This window comes from Blennius ocellaris (genome assembly GCF_963422515.1).
Source record: "Blennius ocellaris genome assembly, chromosome: 15".
In the NCBI taxonomy this organism is placed as follows: Eukaryota; Metazoa; Chordata; class Actinopteri; order Blenniiformes; family Blenniidae; genus Blennius; species Blennius ocellaris.
The window spans coordinates 239,056-254,055 of record NC_137664.1 but is presented as its reverse complement, the minus strand read 5'-3'; the positions used below and the strand labels follow the sequence as shown (position 1 = coordinate 254,055).

General features: G+C 53.6%; 4 protein-coding genes across 4 annotated transcripts in view; 1 reads left to right on the top strand and 3 right to left on the bottom strand.

Annotated features, from left to right (window-relative positions):
- LOC308140543 (polypyrimidine tract-binding protein 3-like) overlaps positions 1–1,903 on the top strand; it is a 7,701-nt gene extending 5,798 nt beyond the window's left edge. The window contains exon 14 of the mRNA XM_080510363.1: positions 775–1,903. Coding sequence (XP_080366489.1) covers positions 775–907 — 133 coding nt within the window. The 3' untranslated portion in view covers positions 908–1,903. The remainder of the gene's footprint in view (positions 1–774) is intronic.
- Positions 1,904–4,009: 2,106 nt separating this feature from the next.
- On the bottom strand, positions 4,010–12,820 carry ugcg (UDP-glucose ceramide glucosyltransferase). The gene is made up of 10 exons (XM_080510540.1): positions 12,451–12,820; positions 10,735–10,879; positions 9,840–9,942; positions 9,650–9,751; positions 9,460–9,572; positions 9,198–9,376; positions 8,988–9,074; positions 7,012–7,119; positions 5,400–5,478; positions 4,010–5,304 (listed from the first exon to the last, which is right to left on the bottom strand). Exons 1-10 carry the CDS (start codon positions 12,546–12,548, stop codon positions 5,134–5,136), a joined length of 1,185 nt encoding a protein of 394 aa, XP_080366666.1. The 5' UTR covers positions 12,549–12,820; the 3' UTR covers positions 4,010–5,133.
- Positions 12,821–12,990: 170 nt separating this feature from the next.
- LOC308140430 (molybdopterin synthase catalytic subunit) overlaps positions 12,991–15,000 on the bottom strand; it is a 2,468-nt gene continuing 458 nt past the window's right edge. The window contains exons 2-6 of the mRNA XM_080510224.1: positions 14,671–14,805; positions 14,486–14,594; positions 14,054–14,210; positions 13,192–13,315; positions 12,991–13,114 (exon numbers count right to left, since the gene is read on the bottom strand). Of these exons, the coding sequence (XP_080366350.1) occupies positions 13,004–13,114; positions 13,192–13,315; positions 14,054–14,210; positions 14,486–14,594 (501 nt within the window). The 5' untranslated portion in view covers positions 14,671–14,805 and the 3' untranslated portion in view covers positions 12,991–13,003. The remainder of the gene's footprint in view (positions 13,115–13,191; positions 13,316–14,053; positions 14,211–14,485; positions 14,595–14,670; positions 14,806–15,000) is intronic.
- mocs2 (molybdenum cofactor synthesis 2) overlaps positions 14,679–15,000 on the bottom strand; it is a gene marked incomplete at both ends in the record, with an annotated part of 989 nt that continues 667 nt past the window's right edge. Inside the window, one exon of the mRNA XM_080509839.1 lies at positions 14,679–14,805. Within this exon, the coding sequence (XP_080365965.1) occupies positions 14,679–14,805 (127 nt within the window). The remainder of the gene's footprint in view (positions 14,806–15,000) is intronic.

Below are 15,000 nucleotides of genomic sequence, written 5' to 3'. Positions count from 1 at the left end.
TAGCGAGGCTACGTGCTACAAGCTAACGAGCTGAGAGGCTCACACAGTAGCGAGGCTACGTGCTACAAGCTAACGAGCCGAGAGGCTCACACAGTAGCGAGGCTACGTGCTACATGCTTACGAGCCGAGCGGCTCACACAGTAGCGAGGCTACGTGCTACAAGCTAACGAGCCGAGAGGCTCACACAGTAGCGAGGCTACGTGCTACATGCTAACGAGCCGAGAGGCTCACACAGTAGCGAGGCTAAGTGCTACATGCTAATGAGCTGAGGGGCTCACACAGTAGCGAGGCTACATGCTAACAACCTGAGAGGCTCACACAGTAGCGAGCATACATGCTAACGAGCCGAGAGGCTCACACAGTAGCGAGGCTAAGTGCTACATGCTAACGAGCTGAGAGGCTCACACAGTAACGGGGCTACGTGCTACATGCTAATGAGCCGAGAGGCTCACACAGTAGCGAGGCTACATGCTAATGAGCTGAGAGGGTCACACAGTAGCGAGGCTACGTGCTACATGCTAACGAGCCGAGAGGCTCACACAGTAGCGAGGCTACGTGCTACATGCTAACGAGCCGAGAGGCTCACACAGTAGCGAGGCTACGTGCTACATGCTAACGAGCCGAGAGGTTCACACAGTAGCGAGGCTACGTGCTACAAGTTAACAAGCTGAGAGGCTCACACAGTAGCGAGGCTACATGCTAACAACCTGCGAGGCTCACACAGTCGCGAGGCTACATGCTACATGCTAACATTTCTTCCCTGTGATGTCACAGGAAGGACAGGAAGATGGCGCTGCTGCAGCTGTCGTCGGTGGAAGAGGCCATCGAGGCGCTGGTGAAGCTGCACGACCATCAGCTGGACCACAACCAGCACCTCCGCGTGTCCTTCTCCAAGTCCACCATCTGACCTCGGCCGGCCGGAGCTGCCCGCAGCAGGGCATTGTGGGAGACGCAGTCCCGGGGCCCGGCGCAGCCTCCCGATTGGGCCGCGGGCCCCCGTGCTCTCCCCTGATTGGCTGATCTGTGGTTGTGTTTGTTTTTCCGGATGCGGCTGCCTGTGAGCTCAGACTTTCTTCTGTGCCTTACTTTTCAGGATTTTCTGTGTCTGTGGTTTTTTTTTCGGGTGGAGGGACGACTTCGTACATGTTCCGACTTCTATTTTAAATTTTTTTTTCCTTTTTAAATTTTTTTTTTTTTTTTAGAGTTTTTTTAACTTTGTGAAAAAAATATTTGTGGTTGTTTGGTTTGTCGTGGGTCAAAGTTTTTTAATGCTGAATGTATTTATACTGTAAACAGGTGATGCTCTGGAAGCCCCGCCCACCTGTTGCACCTGTGACTGTGTGTGTTTACGTGTGTGTGTGTGTGTGTGTGTGTCTTCGTCCCTGGAAGTCGAATTAACGTTGCGACAGGAAGCTGCTGGTTCCAGTTTGCCTTCTGGCCTTCATCTGAATGGCTCCATAATAAATTCCACATAATTCTCTTTAGTACTGGGATAGTTTTTTTGTTTTTTTTCATTAGCGGTGGATATTTCATGATTTTTGAATTTTAAATCCATAAAATAGTAAACTTGCTCAGGTGGGCGGGGCCAAAGGTAGCGTGCCTTGTAATTGGACCAAGTCATTATCGTCACTTCCTGTTTGGACGACATTTTTTAAAGCTCACTCCTGATACAGCCCTGCTCCCAAACAAGCCCCACCCGTTTCGTAATTGTCCGTGAAGCCCCGCCCACTTTCCCCATAACGTTAGTTTTTTTACTTTCAGTTCGTGCATTAATGTTCATTTTCATGATTTTTTTTTTTTTTTTTTTTTTTTTATGATGACAGTCCTTCCTGTCACTCTTTCACAATAAGGTGACGACGTGCGTTTTGTTTTGAAGCTGAATGTAACGTCCTGGTGGTGCATTGTGGGTGCTGGGGGAGGGGGTGGGGGGGGGCGGGGAGCAGTGCATGCTGGGAAATATGTTTTTATTTATCGGGGTCGTAGCATGAATAAAGAGAAACGGCACCTCCTGCTGCGTCGTCACTTCCTGAGTCACATCGTCACGCATCACCACCGACCAATCAGTGTTTCCTAGGCTAAAGGAAGCGTCGGTGTTTCGTTGGCTAAAGGAAGCGTCTGTGTTTCCTAGGCTAAAGGAGGCATTGGTGTTTCCTAGGCTAAAGGAGGCATCGGTGTTTCCTAGGCTAAAGGAGGCATCGGTGTTTCCTAGGCTAAAGGAAGCATCGGTGTTTCGTTGGCTAAAGGAAGCATCGGTGTTTCGTTGGCTAAAGGAAGCGTCAGTGTTTCCTAGGCTAAAGGAAGCGTCGGTGTTTCCTCGGCTAAAGGAAGCGTCAGTGTTTCCTAGGCTAGCCTAGGTGTTTCCCAGGCTAAAGGAGGCATCGGTGTTTCCTAGGCTAAAGGAGGCATCGGTGTTTCCTAGGCTAAAGGAAGCATCGGTGTTTCGTTGGCTAAAGGAAGCGTCAGTGTTTCCTAGGCTAAAGGAGGCATCAGTGTTTCGTTGGCTAAAGGAAGCGTCGGTGTTTCCTCGGCTAAAGGAAGCGTCGGTGTTTCCTCGGCTAAAGGAAGCGTCGGTGTTTCCTCGGCTAAAGGAAGCGTCGGTGTTTCCTCGGCGAAAGGAAGCGTCGGTGTTTCCTAGGCTAAAGGAAGCGTCGGTGTTTCCTCGGCGAAAGGAAGCGTCGGTGTTTCCTAGGCTAAAGGAAGCGTCGGTGTTTCCTCGGCTAAAGGAAGCGTCGGTGTTTCCTAGGCTAAAGGAAGCGTCGGTGTTTCCTAGGCTAGAGGAAGCGTCGGTGTTTCCTCGGCTAGAGGAAGCGTCGGTGTTTCCTCGGCTAGAGGAAGCGTCGGTGTTTCCTAGGCTAGAGGAAGCGTCGGTGTTTCCTAGGCTAGAGGAAGCGTCAGTGTTTCCTAGGCTAAAGGAAGCGTCAGTGTTTCCTAGGCTAAAGGAAGCGTCGGTGTTTCCTCGGCTAAAGGAAGCGTCGGTGTTTCCTCGGCTAAAGGAAGCGTCGGTGTTTCCTAGGCTAAAGTAAGCGTCGGTGTTTCCTAGGCTAAAGGAAGTGTCGGTGTTTCCTAGGCTAAAGGAAGTGTCGGTGTTTCCTAGGCTAAAGGAAGCGTCGGTGTTTCCTAGGCTAAAGGAAGCGTCGGTGTTTCCTCGGCTAAAGGAAGTGTCGGTGTTTCCTAGGCTAAAGGAAGCGTCGGTGTTTCCTAGGCTAAAGGAAGCATCGGTGTTTCCTAGGCTAAAGGAATCATCGGTGTTTCCTAGGCTCAAGGAGGCTCTCAAGGAAGCAACAAGCCTCCTTTCCTTCCCTCATTGATGATTCAGACGGTCGTTTTCACGGCCGCCACACCAAACCCTTCCAGGAGAAGTGAAAGTGGCCAGATAAGGAGAGAGGAGGGAGGAGGGAGGAGGGACTTCCCGGACGCACCCAGTGAGTCAGTGTGAGTCAGCGGGTCGGCAGTTCCCCACGTGAAGCAACAGAGCGTAGCAATGTAGCGTCAGACGGCCGGAACCCTTCGGTTCTCAGGAAGACGAACGTCTGAGGGAGATTCCAGAGTCTCGTGGGTTTCTGGGGTCCAGACGAGTTCCACGGGATTCATCTGGTTCAGTTAGAAAACCAACCCACCCGACGGGTTCTGACTCGTTTTTGTCACTTGGGTCTGCTGGTGCTCAGAGCGGCAGGTGACGGAGGTGACGGAGGCGAAACAAACAAGACGGAGATGTTGGAAATGAGCGACTGTTCATTTCTTACCTGAAGCTTGTCGCCTCGTCGTCCCGCTGCTCCGTTCACTCCCGTTAAGGTGACTAGCTAACTAGCTAGGCTGTAACTAGCGGGAGCGCTAACCACTGCGCCACCGTGTGCAGGTGGTCCAGAGGGGCGGGGCTAAGGCCTCACCTCTGTGTGTGTGTGTAAATCCCATGATCCTCCAGGAGAAACTCTAAGCTCCACCCACCCCCCCCCCCCCTCCCCCCCTCCTCCACCCCGCCAGCCAATCAGAGAGCAGAAAGTCCCGCGGGTCTTGTTGACAGTTTAAAACTTTATTGTTGTTGTGTTGACACAACGCTCCACTGTGATTGGTCGCCTCGCACATCATCAACCTAAAGATCTGATTGGACGACACCGACAGGCGCTCGTCCGACAAGTGATGTCATCAACCAAACACCCAGCGGCTACGTGAACAGCTAACGAGAAGCAACACACACGCACGCACGCACACACACACGCACGCACGCACGCACACACACACACACAGTGTTTCAGACGTCAAAAACAAAACTTGAGAAATGTGAACTACTTTAGATTAAATTGGTCCGTCTTCCTGGAACGTGAAATGCTTCGACCGTTCGTCACAATACTGTAAATGATCATCAGTGCTCGCTAAACTCAACAGCTGCGCTCTCATTGGCCGGTTCGCCTTCTCCTCGCGTCTCTATGGCAACCGGAACCGCGGTCCCGTCGGACCCGGAGGGTGTTTGGCGGCGCGCCGACCGTTTCTGAAGTTCAGATTGTTTTTTTTTTTAAAAAGTTCAGATGGTTTAGCGGGACTCGTGTCCCCGGGTTTTTTTTTTGTTTTTTGTTTTTTTCACATTTAGATTTTGGAAGCTGCCATGTTTGATCGGGTCGTTTTGTCGGAGGTCTTTCAGTCTTCTGAACCCGTCGGCTCCGACCAATCAGCCGCGTCGTTCTGGAATCCGTCTGAATTAAGTCGCCGGCAGAATAAATAACATCGGGGTGCTAAAGTTTCTCCATGTGTGTGTGTGTGTGTGTGTGTGTGGGGGGGGGGGAGGGGGGGGGGACTTCAGATGGATTCCAGAACCAAACGTGTTTTCCCTCTCCGCTTTTTTTTTTGGGGGGGGGTGGGGAGGGTTCCGGACACCGAACGCTCCGCCTTGTCCCGATTGGCCGAGCTTGCAGTGGAGGTGCGGTTGGGTTGGGGTTTCCTGCGCTCTCATTGGCTTGTTGTGGCGTCGTTTCAGTTTTAGCACCAAAAGAACATAAATAGTTAAAAACACGCTTCAGTTTCTTCTCATAAAAAAACAAAACAAAACAAAACAAAACAAAAAAACAAACAAACATCAGTCTCTGTGGCGTCCTCGCCATCTCCATGGCAACGGGTCGGAGTGGGGGGTTGGGGGAGGGGCTAGACGTCGAGGATCTCCTCGGCCGTGCCGCCGCAGCGCAGCCGGTAGCGCCCGGTCCTCCAGCTGATGGTGGGGTCCCACAGGGCCGACAGGAAGATCTGCACCGCCATGGACTCCCGGATGAACCACGCCACGGCGAAGTCCAGCTTGGAGAAGCAGAGGGCGCCGCCCTGCAGGCGGGGGGGGGGGAGGGGGGAGGGGGGGTAAGAGTCAGTCGACGGGGGGTCAGACGCTCGTCAACACACGACGAGACGCTCAACTTTACCTGAACGCCCCTCAGCTGGATGTAGTCGGACAGGAACCAGGCCAGACAGTGACACATGAAGAAGACCATCATGTCCCACCTGCAACACAACACACCCCGTAAGACTGGGGGGGTCTGAGGCTACCCAGACTGCGGAGGGGGTCTGAGGCTACCCGGACTGTGGAGGGGGTTTGAGGCTACCTGGACTGTGGAGGGAGTTTGAGGCTACCTGGGCTGTGGAGGGGGTTTGAGGCTACCTGGACTGTGGAGGGAGTTTGAGGCTACTCAAATGCGGAGGGGTTTGAGGCTACACAGATTGGAGGGGGTTTGAGGCTACTGAGACTGTGGAGGGGGTTTGAGGCTACCTGGACTGTGGAGGGAGTTTGAGGCTACCTGGACTGTGGAGGGGGTTTGAGGCTACCTGGAATGTGGAGGGAGTTTGAGGCTACCTGGACTGGAGGGGGTTTGAGGCTACTGAGACTGTGGAGGGACTTTGAGGCTACCTGGACTGGACGGGGTTTGAGGCTACACAGATTGGAGGGGGTTTGAGGCTACCTGGACTGTGGAGGGAGTTTGAGGCTACCTGGACTGTGGAGGGGGTTTGAGGCTACCTGGACTGTGGAGGGAGTTTGAGGCTACCTGGACTGTGGAGGGGGTTTGAGGCTACCTGGACTGTGGAGGGAGTTTGAGGCTACCTGGACTGGAGGGGGTTTGAGGCTACTCAAATGCGGAGGGGTTTGAGGCTACACAGATTGGAGGGGGTTTGAGGCTACTGAGACTGTGGAGGGGGTTTGAGGCTGCCTGGACTGGAGGGGGTTTGAGGCTACTGAGACTGTGGAGGGGGTCTGAGGCTACCTGGACTGGAGGGGGTTTGAGGCTACCTGGACTGGAGGGGGTTTGAGGCTGCCTGGACTGGAGGGGGTTTGAGGCTACTGAGACTGTGGAGGGGGTTTGGGGCTGCCTGGACTGGAGGGGGTTTGAGGCTACCTGGACTGGAGGGGGTTTGAGGCTACCTGGACTGGAGGGGGTTTGAGGCTACTGAGACTGTGGAGGGGGTTTGAGGCTACCTGGACTGGAGGGGGTTTGAGGCTACTGAGACTGTGGAGGGGGTTTGAGGCTACCTGGACTGGAGGGGGTTTGAGGCTACCTGGACTGGAGGGGGTTTGAGGCTACTGAGACTGTGGAGGGGGTTTGAGGCTACTGAGACTGTGGAGGGGGTTTGAGGCTACTGAGACTGTGGAGGGGGTTTGAGGCTACCTGGACTGGAGGGGGTTTGAGGCTACCTGGACTGGAGGGGGTCTGAGGCTACTGAGACTGTGGAGGGGGTTTGAGGCTACTGAGACTGTGGAGGGGGTTTGAGGCTACCTGGACTGGAGGGGGTTTGAGGCTACCTGGACTGGAGGGGGTTTGAGGCTACTGAGACTGTGGAGGGGGTTTGAGGCTACTGAGACTGTGGAGGGGGTTTGAGGCTACCTGGACTGGAGGGGGTTTGAGGCTACTCAAATGTGGTGTATTGTTTGCGTTCTGGTGTATAAATCAAACTGAAGCAGCGAACCAAGTAGAATTTAAAGGGAATCAAATTGGTTGAAGCCCCGCCCACTGATGAACTGCCCACACTGTGATTGGCCAATACCTGAATACATAATGAGCCGCCCAGCCAATGATGAGACTGGCCAGGAAACACTCTGAGACCGGCTCCAGGACGGTGGCAGGAAGCATGTTGACCCTCAGCTTGGTCCACCTGGACACAAAAAGCTTTATTAACACCAGTCGGTCCACCTGGACACAAAAAACTTTATTAACACCAGTCGGTCCACCTGGACACAAAAAACTTTATTAACACCAGTCGGTCCACCTGGACACAAAAAACTTTATTAACACCAGTCGGTCCACCTGGACACAAAAAACTTTATTAACACCAGTCCAGTCCACCTGGACACAAAAAACTTTATTAACACCAGTCGGTCCACCTGGACACAAAAAACTTTATTAACACCAGTCCGGTCCACCTGGACACAAAAAACTTTATTAACACCAGTCGGTCCACCTGGACACAAAAAAATTTATTAACACCAGTCGGTCCACCTGGACACAAAAAACTTTATTAACACCAGTCCGGTGTACCTGGACACAAAAAACTTTATTAACACCAGTCGGTCCACCTGGACACAAAAAACTTTATTAACACCAGTCGGTCCACCTGGACACAAAAAACTTTATTAACACCAGTCCGGTCCACCATGGACACAAAAAACTAAAAAACTTTATTAATACCAGTCGGTCCACCTGGACACAAAAAACTTTATTAACACCAGTTCGGTCCACCATGGACACAAAAAACTAAAAAACTTTATTAACACCAGTCCGATCCACCATGGACACAAAAAACTAAAAAACTTTATTAACACCAGTCGGTCCACCTGGACATAAAAAACTTTATTAACACCAGTCGGTCCACCTGGACATAAAAAACTTTATTAACACCAGTCCGGTCCGCCATGGACACAAAAAACTAAAAAACTTTATTAACACCAGTCCGGTCCACCATGGACACAAAAAACTAAAAAACTTTATTAACACCAGTCGGTCCACCTGGACATAAAAAACTTTATTAACACCAGTCCGGTCCACCATGGACACAAAAAACTAAAAAACTTTATTAACACCAGTCGGTCCACCTGGACACAAAAAACTTTATTAACACCAGTCCGGTCCACCATGGACACAAAAAACTAAAAAAACTTTATTAACACCAGTCCGGTCCACCATGGACACAAAAAACTAAAAAACTTTATTAACACCAGTCCGATCCACCATGGACACAAAAAACTAAAAAACTTTATTAACACCAGTCGGTCCACCTGGACATAAAAAACTTTATTAACACCAGTCGGTCCACCTGGACATAAAAAACTTTATTAACACCAGTCCGGTCCGCCATGGACACAAAAAACTAAAAAACTTTATTAACACCAGTCCGGTCCACCATGGACACAAAAAACTAAAAAACTTTATTAACACCAGTCGGTCCACCTGGACATAAAAAACTTTATTAACACCAGTCCGGTCCACCATGGACACAAAAAACTAAAAAACTTTATTAACACCAGTCGGTCCACCTGGACACAAAAAACTTTATTAACACCAGTCCGGTCCACCATGGACACAAAAAACTAAAAAACTTTATTAACACCAGTCCGGTCCACCATGGACACAAAAAACTAAAAAACTTTATTAACACCAGTCGGTCCACCTGGACATAAAAAACTTTATTAACACCAGTCGGTCCACCTGGACATAAAAAACTTTATTAACACCAGTCCGGTCCACCCGGAGCCAATAAACTTTATGAAACTTTATTAACAGCTGTTCTTCGATAGTGAACTTTACTGACAGTAATAAGTTTTACCGTCAATAATCAACCTTATCGACCGTAATAAACTTTATTGACGTAATAAACTTGATTTCCAGCCATTGTTGTTGAGTATTAAATTCCAGCGCGGCGGCGGCGGGGGCGGCAGGAGGAAGTGTAAACGGCTGCGTTTGTGTCTGCAGGTTGTACTTAGAAGCGTTTTGAACGTTTGCCGCTAATCGGCGCTCGGTGGTCACCTGATCATGCGGGACTGGAACTGCCCGATGGAGTAGGAGCCCGAGTTCTGCATCGCCACCTGCGTCGCCATAGAGAACTTCCACCCTCTGCGGGGGGAGGGGGTGTGGGGGGGGGGACAAGGACAAGGACAAGGACAAGACGAGGTGTTACGAAACCCGTCGCCGCCGCCGCTCCGAGCGGCCCGAAGGCTAACGTGCTAACGTGCTAACCTGTCGGCGATGGCTTTGGCCATGAAGTAGTCCTCGGCGATGTACTGGGCGAAGGCCACCAGGCCGCCGGCCTGGTCCAGCACGTCCTTACGCATCAGACACGACATCCCCGTCACGCACTTGATCCCCGTCACGTTGGCGGAGATGTAGGAGCGAGGGTGCGACGTCCCGAAGTACACCTGCACACACAGGGACCGGCCCGGTCAGCGTCCGGGCCAGCCGGGAGGGGCGGCTAGCCCGCCGGCGCACCGTTTAGCGTCACCTGCTCCAGCGTGGCGGCGAAGCCCTGGCGGTCGGCGACGTACGGCAGACCGTGGACCAGGCCCACCTTCTCCGTCATCTGATTGGTCATGTCCGTCAGCGTGTCGGGCTTCACTGCGGAGACAGCTAGCGTTAGCGGTGACGGGCGCGAGTGTTCGTGCGGGTCAGGGGCTAGCGGCGCCGGCTCTGACCTCGGATGCCGCTGTCGCAGATCCACACCAGGCTGTACTTGGCCCCCTCGTAGCCCGGCATCAGGTTGTTGATTTTGGGGTTGATTCCGACTTTCTTCCCGCCTGAGACCCGGGACAGAGTTTTGCGCTAACGTTAGCGGTCCGTTAGCGGCTGTTAGCAGGCGACAGTGAGGGGAAGCGCGCGTCTCACCGGTGAACAGCCTAGCGTCCACGTTGGGGTACTTCCCCAGCAGCTTCTTGCACACGTCCACCGCCGGGTCGTCCTGGTCCTGGACGCACAGCAGGAGCTCGTACTGCAACACCAGGACACCACCCGTCAAGCTACGCCCAGACACAACCACACTGCAGCCACTGGTCTGTCGCTGGTCTGTCGCTGGTCACTGGTTAGTTGGTCTGGTTGGTCAGTGGTTGGTCAGTGGTTGGTCTGGTTGGTCAGTGGTTGGTCAGTGGTTAGTTGGTCTGGTTGGTCAGTGGTTGGTCAGTGGTTAGTCAGTAGTTGGTCAGTGGTTGGTGTGTTTGGTCAGTGGTCAGTGGTTGGTCAGTGGTTAGTTGGTCTGGTTGGTCAGTGGTCAGCGGTTGGTCTGGTTGGTCAGTGGTTGGTCAGTGGTTAGTCAGTGGTTGGTGTGTTTGGTCAGTGGTTGGTGTGTTTGGTCAGTGGTTGGTCTGGTTGGTCAGTGGTTATTTTGTTTAGTCAGTTGTTAGTCAGCTGTTGGTCAGTGGTTTGTCGGCAGTTGGTCTGGTTAGTCAGTGATTGGTCAGTAGTGGGTCTGGTTAGTCAGTGGTTGGTCAGTGATTGGTCAGTAGTGGGTCTGGTTGGTCAGTGGTTGGTCCGTGGCCAGCGGTTGGTCAGTAGTTGGTCAGTAGTTGGTCAGTGGTGGGTCTGGTTGGTCCGTGGCCAGCGGTTGGTCAGTGGTTGGTCTGTGGCCAGTGGTTGGTCAGTGGTTGGTCAGTAGTTGGTCAGTGGTGGGTCTGGTTGGTCCGTGGCCAGCGGTTAGTCAGTGGTTGGTCAGTGGTCAGTGGTTGGTCAGTGGTGGGTCTGGTTGGTCCGTGGCCAGCGGTTGGTCAGTGGTGGGTCTGTACTGCACCTTGGGGTAGTCCAGGGTGAAGAAGGTCTCCAGGTTGGAGATCAGGTTCGGGTCGACGCCCTTCAGAGGCTTCAGCAGAGAAACTCCAGCAAGCTGAACGAAGGGCTGTTTGACCTCTGACCTCTTCCTGTGGAGGTGGAGCCGCCTGGGAGGAGGAAGAGGAGGAGGAGGAAGAGGAAAGTCATCACAGGTCCTCAGAACCTCCACGTCAGCCAAAGACCATTAAGGCCCATTTCCACTCCGTAAGACTTCAGCAACTTGAGGACCTGCTGAACAAAACGACCTCGTTTCCGTCGTCCAGCTGCTTCTGGCCACAGAAACCTCTGGCCGGCCCCAACATCTGTCCCAGGCTACTGATGACCACCAGTCATAGTTAACTAGTAACCTGGCTACTGCGCGAGACCTGCAGAGACTCACTATGGACTCGGAGGGCGGATTTACGTGATGCACCTGAACGCACCACTCAGCTCAGACCCTGGACCATTTTCTAACCCAGCTGATGGAGGTTTACTGATGGAGGTTTGCTGATGGAGGTTTAGACTCCAATAGCATCAGTCCCCATCGTCACGAGCCAAAACCGTCTTCTTACAGAAACATCACCATGACAACCCCTCAACACGGTGTAGTACACCTGTCAGGCCTATAGGTGGCGCTGTAAGACGCGGAGCTTGAAAAAATGTTTTTTTTTTTCAAATGAAGCAGGTAGTCTGCCATGTTGTTGTTGTTAATTGATGTTTGTGGAGAAGGAGGCGGGGCCATGACATCATCGTGTTCAGCCAATGTGCATCTTGTCCGTCCACACGTCAACGCCGAGGCGGCGTTTTCTAATTCCTCCACTCTGGAACACGTTTTCCCAAAAAAAAAAAAACTTTCCAGGCTAAAACGTTGGACGACCCGACAGAAACCATGGTTACGTGAAGCGTCGCTGTCGGTGTCGGAGTGGGCGGGGCCTGAGACTCGTCTCGTGTTTACACCACGACGTGAAAACGACGCAGTTTCCATGTTGGACCACTAGTTGGTGCTGTTTGTTTTGGTACTGAAGTCTCACACACACACACACACACACACACACACACACACACACACACACACACACACACACACACACACACACACACACACACACACACACACACACACACACACACACACACACACACACACACACACACACACACTCTCGTGGACAGACCACCAAGTTGGATTGTTATTACGGTGCCTGTCAAAATAAAACTACCAAGTTCGATTGCTATTACTGTGACTGTCAAAATAAAACTACATTGTCGTCACGGTGACCGCAGCCGAATTAAAGCCAGACCCGGGACGCCCCCGCCAGCCGGGAAGGGGGGGTCCGGGGGTCCCTGATAGATGCAGTAAATCCAACAAAACCACTAAATGGGACGCTTTTTAAACGAAGTTCCGCAGCAACCAGGAAATGAGCTCGTGAGCCAGACCGGAGCCCCGGCAGCCCGGTCCCGGTGGCTCCCGGTGGCCCGGTGGCTCACCAGCTCCCGAGCGGGGGGGGGCCGGGAAAACGCCCCAAGGCTCGCCGAAGCTACACGGATGTTTTCCGGCTGGCTCGTGTTCAGGAAGCCGCTCGGAGGAGCGACAGCCGCGGCCTCCTTCCCCGGGGCTGAGCCCCCGGGGGTCCAACCCGCTCCCCAGTTAAGAACCATCCCCCCCCCCCCCCCCCAACCCCCCCACGGGGACACTCACACGTAGATGATGGACATGAAGTGCATGAGCCACAGCACCAGGAACAGGACCAGGCCGAACACGGCCAGGCCCTGCATGGCCAGCTCCAGCACGGCCATGGCGGAGCGGTCCCGGTCCGGTCCGGGGTTCCGGTCCGGGGTTTCCGGGGTTTCCGGGGCTCCGGTCCGGGCGGTACGAGTGGGGGGGGTCACGCGGTCTCGGAGCGGGACGAGCCGAGTCCGCGGCTCGGGGAAGCGACGCACTCCCGGCTGCTTCCGGCAGGAAGGCCCGGGCCTCTGGCGGGCGCGGCGTTGCGGAGCGGTCCGGCACGGGAGCTCCGCCGGCGGTCACTCGGGCACCGGCTCAGCTCGGTCCGGGTTACGGCGCGAGGTTCGGGGGAAGGGGGGGGGGGGGGTCTGACAGTCAGCAGACCGGCCCTCGGTCAGCTGACCAGCCGGGGGAGGGAGGGGGGAGGGGACAGAATGGCAGGAAGCGGAAATGCTCCTGTTCAAACGCTTACATTATTATTTTTTTTCAAAATAAAAGCACACAGACACTCTGGGCGATGAACAGTTTATTCCTTCGGATTCTCTGCAGACGATGTGATTGGACGTTGGCTGCTAGGCCCCGCCCACAGACACTCTGCGTTCGCCTTCCAGCTGGCTTCCTGCGTGTCGTACACCTCCTGTGGGGACAACAGACAGACAGTCAGGATGACAGACAGGCAGGTGGGCGGAGCCACAGGCGCCGTCTGTTGCTCACCTTCTTCCAGATGGGGACGGCGGCCTTCAGCCGGCTGATGCAGAGCGTCACCGCCTGCTGGGCGTCCTGCCTGTGAGGAGATGAGATCGCCATGGCAACGCTGGCCTCGCCCACCTTTACCCACCTGAGAGTCGGGGGTCAAAGGTCAGCCACGGTTTAATCCATGATCCATCAACAGTATGAAACTGGATTAAAATGTTCAAAGAGTCAGAATCAATTTCAATTTGAATCTCACAACCTGTCTGTGGTACTACGGTACCGTCTGTAGCTCTGTCTGTGGTCCTACGGTACCGTCTGTAGGTCAGTCTGTGGTCCTACGGAACCATCTGTAGCTCTGTCTGTGGTCCTACGGTACCGTCTGTAGGTCAGTCTGTGGTCCTACGGTACCGTCTGTAGCTCTGTCTGTGGTACTACGGTACCGTCTGTAGGTCAGTCTGTGGTACTACGGTACCGTCTGTAGCTCTGTCTGTGGTCCTTACACTACCTACACTAAACACACCATACACTCTCGTCATGAATACTTCAGTAGCGTCTGTAGCGCTGGTAGCGTCTGTAGCACCATTAGCGTCTGTAGCACCAGTAGCATCTGTAGCACCATTAGCATTTGTAGCACCAGTAGTGTCTGTAGCACCATTAGCATTTGTAGCACCAGTAGCGTCTGTAGCACCAGTAGCGTCTGTAGCACCATTAGCGTCTGTTGCACCAGTAGCGTCTGTAGCACCAGTAGCATCTGTAGCACCATTAGCATTTGTAGCACCAGTAGTGTCTGTAGCACCATTAGCATTTGTAGCACCAGTAGCGTCTGTAGCACCAGTAGCGTCTGTAGCACCATTAGCGTCTGTTGCACCAGTAGCGTCTGTACCCGAGTCGGTGGTGGACACAGATGCGGGCGACATCTGGCCATCGCGCTCTGATGTCAGCACACAGCTTGGTGAACTCTGATTGGACCATGGACTCGTACGCCTCGTACTCCAGGCCAATCACCTTCCTGCTCTCCACCACGTCCTCACGGGTCATACCTGCAGCACAGGAGGTCAGGGGTCAAAGGTCAGGGACAGACATGCAGGGAGTTTGAGAGACAGGAGGTCAGGGGTCAAGGGTCAGGGATAGACAGGCAGAGAGCGAGGAGATAAGGGGTCAAAGGTCAAGGGCAGGGAGAGAGACAGGGGGTCAAGGGTCAGGGACAGACAGGCAGGGAGAGAGACAGGAGGTCAGGGGGTCAAAGATCAAGGGACAGGGGCCGACAGGCAGGGAGAGAGACAGGAGGTCAGGGGGTCAAAGGTCAAGGACAGACCTATGAAGACTGAAACGGCCCCGCAGGAAGGACTGCTGACGGCGTCCACCACGTCCTGCACATTCAGCCAATCACGGCTCAGGACGCAGACGTCTCTCGGCTCGGACATCTGAAACGGAACGCACCGTGAGGACCGACGGTCACGACAGCACGCCGATGACATCACTGTCCCGCTGGCCACTCGCCTTCGGATTTAGCCTCCGCTGAGCGGCGGCACCACCGCGACCTCGTCTCCGTCTCCGAGTGTCACCAGCTGGTCACCGACGGCGACGTACTGCTGACGCACCGCCAGGACGACGTGGTCGCGCAGCGCGGAGAGCCTGGACACGTCAGGAGGCGTTACGTCTGTTACGTTGTTGTTTTGATACGTTGTAACATTGTTTTTAAGTTAGCTACATTGTGACGGTTGTATGGTTACGTTTAACACTGTTTTGTTACGCTATAACACTGTTGCTATGTGACGTTGTAACACTGTTGCTATGTTATGCTGTAACACTGTTTCTATGTTACGTTGT